The sequence below is a fragment of the Colobus angolensis genome, unplaced genomic scaffold, assembly GCF_000951035.1.
Source record: "Colobus angolensis palliatus isolate OR3802 unplaced genomic scaffold, Cang.pa_1.0 Scaffold416, whole genome shotgun sequence".
NCBI lineage: Eukaryota > Metazoa > Chordata > Mammalia > Primates > Cercopithecidae > Colobus > Colobus angolensis.
The window spans coordinates 253,104-261,499 of record NW_012117555.1 but is presented as its reverse complement, the minus strand read 5'-3'; the positions used below and the strand labels follow the sequence as shown (position 1 = coordinate 261,499).

At 64.4% G+C, this 8,396-nt stretch overlaps 1 protein-coding gene across 1 annotated transcript in view; it reads right to left on the bottom strand.

The window, feature by feature from the left end:
* Positions 1-7,100, bottom strand: part of AGRN (agrin) — a 32,531-nt gene extending 25,431 nt beyond the window's left edge. The window contains exons 1-2 of the mRNA XM_011956413.1: positions 7,068-7,100; positions 6,496-6,796 (exon numbers count right to left, since the gene is read on the bottom strand). Of these exons, the coding sequence (XP_011811803.1) occupies positions 6,496-6,796; positions 7,068-7,100 (334 nt within the window). The remainder of the gene's footprint in view (positions 1-6,495; positions 6,797-7,067) is intronic.
* Positions 7,101-8,396: the final 1,296 nt, after the last annotated feature.

Below are 8,396 nucleotides of genomic sequence, written 5' to 3'. Positions count from 1 at the left end.
CATAGACACTGGATGTCCCCCCAGCTGCCTGCATAGACACTGATGTCCCCCCACCTGCCTGTATAGATACTGGGCGTCCCCCCAATCTGCCTGCCTAGATACTGGATGTCCCCCCACCTGCCTGCATAGACACTGATGACCCCCCCGACCTGCCTGCGTAGACACTAATGTCCCCCTACCTACCCAAATAGACACTGGGCGTCCCACATCTTTGTGCAACATTAATTTTGTCCCTCAACCCCCACCCATACAATGGGAAGGCATGTTCCCCACACACCCCACACATGTTCCTGCGTGGATACAGGCACACTCTGGTTGGGCACCCGTAGGTACTTATCCTGCCCTCAGTAGGTGGGTGTTGGGGCCTGGAGAGGGTGGAGCACTGGGGCTCTCTGGCAATTGGCAGGCCCCGGAGGGGCTGGGGCTCAGTTCCTTTGGAAAGGCTGGGGTGGGTATGGGTGCCGTCGGCCCACGCACTGCACATGCACGCACACGCGAGCGCTCAGTGCCCCCAACTCTAACCAAGGAAAACAGAGCTGGCATGGAGTGGTCAGTGCTCACAGGTGCTGCCAGCCAGGTGCGGGGGAGCCTTTCCCCACGGGAGAGGGAATGGCCAGCAGGGGAGATGGCAGCTCCGAGGCAGGAATCAGCTTGCTCCCAGCTGTGGGGTCATGGCAGCTGATGATTGCGCCCCAGCCCTCTCTCCTGCCCGTGTCCACAGCCTCTTTCTCCCACCGTTCCCTGCACGGACCTTCACCCCTCAATGCACAGCTGACTCCTGGCTTCCTTGGGAAGCCCTATGGAGGTGCCAACGGTGAGTGTGTGAATGGGGAAGGTACTGATGATCAAATCAGTGAAGGCCAAGGTGAGCCCTGCTCATGCCCCACCCTGCCCTGGGAAGAGAAGGGGGCACAGCCCCTCCCCACCAAGGCGGCCGTGGGCCAGGTGTTTGTGTTTGCGTTTCTCCAGCAGGGGGTGCGAGCCTCCCACTTGCAGACACACAGGGGCTTCTCCTGGGGCCCAGTGCAAGGGTGGCCAAGGTGGGCTGCCAAGGGGCAGGGCAGGGAGGCTCAGGCCAGTGACAGAGCCCCCCTCCTGCCCTGACCATGCCTGGTCTGACTCCCAGACTGCCCTGCTGCCCCCAGACAGAGCCCCATCTGGGCAGGGGTGGGCATCTGTGTCAGCCTCGAGGTTCAGCAGACATGTGAGCGGACTGTGACCCAGGACCCTCTCCTGTTCTCACTGCAGCCCCAAGGAACCCAGCATGCCCCTTTATCTCAAACCTTCAGAAACCACACTGGTCATCTCAGAGGCAGCACCTGCAGAAGGTCCCGGGCCCTTTGCCAGACACGGGGCAGCCCACTGGACGCAGCGAGAGGGGGGCAGGAGACTGGACAACCAACAGCAAGCTGAGGCAAGACACGTGCACAAGGACAGAGGCAGAGCCCAGCTCTGAGGCCCCCAGGACAGGCCAGGGTCACCCACCACCAGCCCCACACCTGCAGCACCGGCCCGGGCTGAGCCCAGGGACACAGGGTGGCAAGAACGGTGGCCCACTAGCAGAGGCTCCAGCCAGAATTCTGAAGTGCACAGGCTGGTACATCTGAGGCTGCAGGCACGTGCACACACATGCGTGTACAAACATACAAACACGTGCACACACGCAGGCCACACAGCTGGAAACAGCCGCCTGCCTGTAGGACAGAGTGCGCCCCTTCTCCCACGCCTCTGCTCTGTGGGGGGACTGCAGGAGGAGGGGCTGGGAGGGGCCATCTCCCTTTCCCAGGTCCCGCTGTGAGCTGCCCTTGGCGGGGGGCCTTCCTCAGAGGAAGTTCCCAGGATCTGCGCTGGGGGGAGACGCCCCTTCTGGGGAGCTTCCCTCTGTGCTGGAGGCTCCAGTAGAGACCTGCCTCATCCCCTAGATCCCAGCCACAATCCTGCCACAGCCTGGGGGGCACACAGGACTGCTCTGAGCCCCAGTGCAGACCCCCCAGCAGGCAGGAGGTGCTGGGGCACTGAGCCTCCTCCTCCAGCGGGCGACTGTCCGTGGGGCGACACTCAGCCCTGCGCTCTTTCTCATCTGTGAGGGGCAGGTACCTCCTGGGACCCCGGGGGGTCCATCCTCAGGTGGGCGGGCCACCATGGTGTTTACATCTGCAGCCCCAGCCCAGCTGGGCCTTGGGCACCCTGGGGAGCCCAGTACAAGTGGGGGGGGGTGCCAGAACTAGGACTGCAGGGAGGGGTCCATTCCTGCCCCACCCAGGCTGCTGGTGGGGCTGTGGACGGGGGTCCCACAGGTGGAAGCGAAGCCCTGGGGGTGGGGCGTCTGCTTCTGCAGTTGTTTTCCACTCCCCTGCAGTGATGGGGGCCAGAGTCAACCCTTCAGGAAGGAAGCTGCACGGGCCTGGCCGGAATGACCTCAGGCCGGACCTGTGGCCCCGAGGCGTGGGCACCCCCTCTCCAGAGCAGCTCCAACCTGCCTTCTGCTGGCTGCGGGGTTAATGATTCCTTCTCCTGATCTTGCAGGGACAGGAACCTGTCCTCGCCCTAACCTCCTTCTCCCCCACCTCGGCCTGGAGGCTGCAGCAGGTGCCATCCCCACCGCCACCCACAGAGGCCCCACCAGAGCGGCTAGTGTGGACAAGCGGGAGGGAGCCCAGTTCCAAAACAACCTTCCCTCTCCAGTCTACGGGAACAATGGAGCCAGGGCTGTTCTCTGGGTGGGGAGTGAGGGGGTGGGGTGGGGTCTGGAAAAAGCCAAGAGTTCTTTCCACCAGCTCAGCCCGGCCCTCTCAAAGAGGTCATCTCCACAGAACTGACCGGCCCAACTCCTCTACCCCTCCCACCACCTTGCTCCCTTTGGTTTCAGCCAGCAAAGCCCCCCCAGGCCAAGGCAGGGGCAAGCCCAGGTGAAGTCGGAGACAGGACAAGTCCATTCACGCAGGAGGGAAGCACCGAGCCCCGACTTCCCACCAGGAGCCCCTGGGTTGGGAGGGACAGAGGTGGGCCCTTCACCTGGCAGACCTCCCTCCCAGCTCCACGAGAGACAGAGGTGGGGCCCCCACTTCCTACCAGGAGCCCCTGGGTGGGGAGAGACAGAGGTGAGTGGGGAGGGGCAGGGGTGAGTGGGGAGGGACAGAGGTGGGCCCTCCCAGCCGGCAGACCCCTCCCAGCTGCAGGAGGGAGATTGGGGCAGCAGCCTCAGGCCCAGACCTGCCTGGGGGAGGGCCCGAGAGGGGCTCATGGGGTGGGGGTGGGGGTACCAGGGGGCAGGATGAGAACCTGGAGTCAGGAGGGGGCAGGAGAGGGTGGCAGGAACAGAGAAGCCCCTTCCCCACTCCGAGGAAGAAAGGCAGAGGAGTTGGGGGCAGGAGCTGAGCCCTGGGCAGGAGAGGGGGCTGGGCCCAGCCCTATGGGAGCTCCTCCTGCACCCCAGAAACTTCCAGATCTCCTCGACTGCCCCACACTGAGGGGAGCCTGGTCTGGGGCTGCTGGGCCCCTCAACCCCAGTACCGATGCTGCCCCCGGGGCCGTGGGACTCTGGGCTTCCCCTAGGACTGCCGTCCTGAGGCCTAGACAGCTGGCCAGGCAGGGAGGAAGGGAGGGCGCCCAGGCCGGAATACAGGCAGGGCCGGGACTAGGCCGCCGGGACCCCGGGCTTCAGAGCTGGGCAGGGCTGGGCTGGGAAGGCGCCAGACTCACTCCGACCCTGGCCCCCTGCCCTGTCCCTGTGCCAGGCCCCGGCAGGGGCAGACAACACTTCCTTTCTCTGTTCCTGGCTCCTAGCAGGGAGGGATGGGCCCCAGGCGGCCTGGCCGGCCCTCAGCCAGGAGTCCATCCTGGGGGCTTCAGGGAGGCTCTAGGACCAGCCTTCGTGAGGTGGGCTGGGAGGGCATGGGCAGTACCCAGACAAGACAGGGTGGCAAGGGCCGGAGGAGTCGCCTGCTCAGCCACCAGCCTTGGGCAGCTAGCACTGCGGAGGCCAGGCCACTTCCCTGACAAAGCAGGGGCGGGGGACTCCTTCTGGAGGAAGCACGGGCCTCCCCCGCCCAAAGGTGGCGCAGAGGGAGGGACGCATACCTGTCTTAGTTATGCCAGGAATGTGGCTCCCCAGGCAGAGGAGGCGGGGAGGAGCCTTTCCGGAGGGCTGCCGACTGGGGGAGGGGCCTCGGCTGGGCAGGGCCAGGAAGACCCGGCAGGGCCAGGTGAGAAACTGAGGACAGGAAGTCCTCAGTAGACCTGAGTGCAGCAGCAGGTGCATCTCAGGCAGTGTCCGGGCAGGGGTGGTGAGGGGCGTGGCCTGGGAGGACGTGCCCTCCCCCACCCGGGGAGCGCAGAGGGGCCTTTGACCCCAGCATGGGGTTCCCCATAAAAGGTGGGACCCAGTGGTCTCAGGGGTAGCTTCCGAAGACTAGGGACTGCCCAGACATCATCCTGTGCCCCGGGAGGTGGGGTCAGAGTCTGACAGGGAGAGGTCAGCTAGGCTCAAGCCCCCTCCATCCATCCCCCTCACTAGGGTGAGGCCTTGGCTACCAGAGGGCCCATGGTGGGGTTCAATACCCTTATCTCCTACAGAACAGGAGGTGGACCCACCTCCCACCCCACCCAGTGTGACGAAAGGGGTGGGCACACAGGAGTGTCCCTTCTCCAGCCAGGTCAGCTCCAGGGACCTTGTCCCTCAGGGCTCAGCCAGGGTTTCTGGGAGGCATTTACCCTGTCCTGGCACCAGTGCTCCCAGCCCCCCGAGATATCCCTGGTCTGCTTCCAAAGCAGAGCCCCACATGTCCCACAGGAAGCTCCTGGGCTCCCCGGCACCTTCCAGTGGACCCCACTCCTCAGGCTGCTTCCCTCCTGAGGCTCCCCTCGGCCCCTGGCTCACCTGCAAGGCCCCTCCCATGACATTCTTCCCTGGGCCACCCTCCCCTGGCCAGCCCCACCCCAGAGGGGTTCGGTGGCCACAGCCCCTCCCAGGTGCTCCCCAAGCTGCATATTGGCTATGGGTCCTAGGCTCCCCACCTGGAGCTTGTCCCTGAGCATGACTGCGCACAGCTGGGCTAAGCCACACCCTCCTGGCAGGGGCTCCCCACGGACCCTCCTCCCAGCGCTCTGCTCTGCTCAGCCTGAGCACTCGCTCCAGAGCCAGGGCCTGGCATGCGTAGAGCGGCTTTGCTAAGACGCAGAACCTCGTTCTGCCAGGGTGACTCTCCTGCCATGTGCCCTCTGACCTTACAGCAAGTCCTCGGTTACTAAGTCATGGACCCTCAGGCTAGACCCGCCTGGCTGTGGGGTTAATGATTCCCTGGATAGGAACCTGTCCTCGCCCTAATCTCCTTCTGCAGCCCCTCCTCAGCTCCCGACAGCCTATCCTGACTTCACAATGTCCCATCTTTTCCTCAGACCACAAGTGCCCAGAAGAGGGCCAAGGTTATCGTGTCCTTCCAGTGGAGGACCCAGGGGACCTCCTCTGTGCTCCACTGCGGCCTGGACCCTGAAGGCAGCTTGGGGGCCACTGACCACAGGCTGGGGAAGAGGCCGCAGCACTCCCTCCCTATTTTGAGTGCTGCCCCTCCCCCTGCACAGCCCCCAGAAGGCAAGAGCAGTGGACAGTCTAGAACCCTGCAAGGACCCCTCACGAGCCAGGCTAGCGTCAGGGCAGCAAAGTTTCCTGCCGGCCAAGCCAACGGAGCAAGTCGAAGAGACAGGAAGTCAGGACCCTTGCCGTTGCCTGGGGGAGGAAGCATTCTCCGGACCCCCCACCGACACATCCCTTCCCAGGCAGCCATGAGGGAGCAGACAGGATGTGGGGGCGACAGGGACCTCCTATATTTTCCCTGCCACATTCCCCAGCCGACAATGACAATCTCAGTCCCCAAATGGGACTTGTCCTGGGGGGGCTGTCACGGAACTTCTGCCCCCACCAGGCTGGGGTCAGGGAGGACCACTCCTCGGCCATTCGGCAGAGCCATGGGAACAGCGAGCAAGAACTCTCGATGGCAAATCACACGCCCTCCAAATCCGCAGAAACCTTCACCGCACAGCCTCGCCCTCCCGCCCGACCCCCATGGCAAGGGGTGCTCGATTCGTGGGCCCATCTAGACGGAGGTCTGGGCCAACACAGGAGCTTAAACAGCTGGGGACATTCACCTGTCCAGCTTCTCCCTAGAAGGGGCTTCCAGGAGGAAGTGTGGAGAGCTGGGAGGAGGGGAGGAGGCAGGAGGCCATCCGTCTGCAGGGCTGGGACTTGCCTTTGGCCCATCTTTGCCAGGGCCAAAGATGTCTAATGTGAGGGCTTGGAGACGCAGCTGGGGAGCCGGTGAGGGGCAAGCAGAGAATAAGGTGGGACCACAGTCAGACCACAGGTCAGACTACAAGACGCCGTGTGCTGTAGCCCCCAGCAGAGCATGAAAGGGCCCCTCACAGTGACCCCTGCAACCTGTCCACCTTGGCCGCTGCCCTGACCCCCAGCGGCCCCCACGTGAGCCCCCCACCACGCACCTTCCACACAGAACTCCACCTCCTCCAGGTTTCGCAGAGTGATCCGCATGAGGCTGGAGTTGAGCATCAGCTCGTTCTTGTGGGCTGGCCACAGGTATGGGGGTGCAGGGTTCACAAAGAAGATCCTGGTGTCCCCAGTGGACACCTGGTTGTCACAGATGAGGGGGTCTCCGAAGCCACTGATCACCACCTTGTTGCCGCCGTCCAGCAGGCTCTCCCGGGCCACCAGCTCTTTGCCCTTCAAGTACCGCCAGACCCGAACCTGGGGTGGACATGGGGGTAGGGTGTCATTAGTCCTCTCCTGGGGAAGGAGCTAGACTGGGGGCTTTAGCTGCTCAGGACAAATGTCCACAGCAGACTCAAGCCCTGGGCAGACATGTGGGGAGACCTCTGGGTCAGACCGCTGGGCAGAAGCTGAGGGAAGCAAACACTGGCCACCACGGCCCATGCAGGAACGCTCAGAGATGCATCACCTGTAAACATGTTCCCTCCCCCAAGTCTAACCATTTTCAGCCACCCCAGGTCCAATAACGTCCCTATCAGTTAAGGCTGAATTTGGGAAGGGGGCCCACCTGGCTTGGGATGCCTGCCTTCCACGTTCCCATCCTTTCCCCACTGGCCCACTGCTCAGGGCCCTCCTCCTGGCAAGCTTGGGCAGTGGAGGAGGGGAACGAGGCTTCAGGGTAAGGGGCCAGCTTGGCTCCTTGCGGCCCTGCGGCTGGGCTGAAATGCCCCTTCCTAGGGCTCCTACAGTCTGTGCAGTCAGGGCAGCCCGTGAACCACAAAATCAAGTTTGGGCAGCGCAGGGTGCCCCACCCTCCACCTTCTCAGCTCCTGGGGCCCTGAGGGCAGCTGCTCTGATGGCTGCCTGTGGTAAAACCTACAGCCGACCTGGTGGCCCTCACAGGGTCAGGGACCCACGCACTCCCCTGAGAACAAAGCCGGGAGAAGAAGCCCCTTCCTCAGGAGATCTGGGGGGCTGGGGCTGCCGGATGGGGGGAGAGACAATGGTTGGCCTGTCCACTGCGCAGCCCCTGCTGGGAGCCTCGGGACTGCAGCATCCGCAGGGACCCCCTCCAGTTGCCTAGGCAGAGCCTCTTCCACGCCCCCCAACAGTAGGCTCCAGGAGGCAGATGACCCAGGCAGGGGGAGGGCCTGGTGGCTTTCATCGCCTTCCCCCACCCCAGCCACACCCAGGAGCAGCGGGGAGGAAGTCGGGAAAATCCTGCAGGGACCTGGCAAAGTGCCCTGGCCGCTGTGGAGGAGACGGGGCCGGCGGGGGAGCCCAGCTGTAGCCCGCACCGGCCAGTCTGAAAGAAGCTGCCACCTTCTCCACCTCCATGGAGGGGAAACGAGCCGATTTCTGGTCCCAAGAGGTGGTTTGGGGGCTACAGGGGAGCCGGGTCTGGGTTCCCCGAGCTCTTACTAGAAGATTGTGGGGGGCCCGGCGTATCTACCCCGGGGGCTCCCACAAGCACCTGAAGGAGAAGCCGGGCAAACTTCCCCTCCCCGGGCTGGGGAGCCCCGGTTCCCGCAGGAGCGCGATGGGGCACCGGCCCTGCCCCCAAGCACTCGAGGCCAGGCAACAGCCCCGCCCACTTCTCTGCTCCTGCACGCCCCCTCCTCGCCACTGCGGCACCCCCCACCTGGCTCCTGGGGTTGGGAGCTCAGGCTGTGAGCCCCTTTCCCTCTCCTCACCACCCCCTCTAGCCCTGGGAAAGGCCTCTGGGGAGGGGGACAAGCGGACCCCAGGCCCAGCCCCCGCTCCCCGCCCGGGCAAAGGCCCCTCGCCCCAGGCCCCGCTCCTTCTCCTTGACCGGTGGGGAGGGCGTGAGGCAGCCGCAGTCCCGGGGCGAGGTGCACTTGTCTCCGCGAGGAGGGAGGGGGCGGCGGGCGGAGGA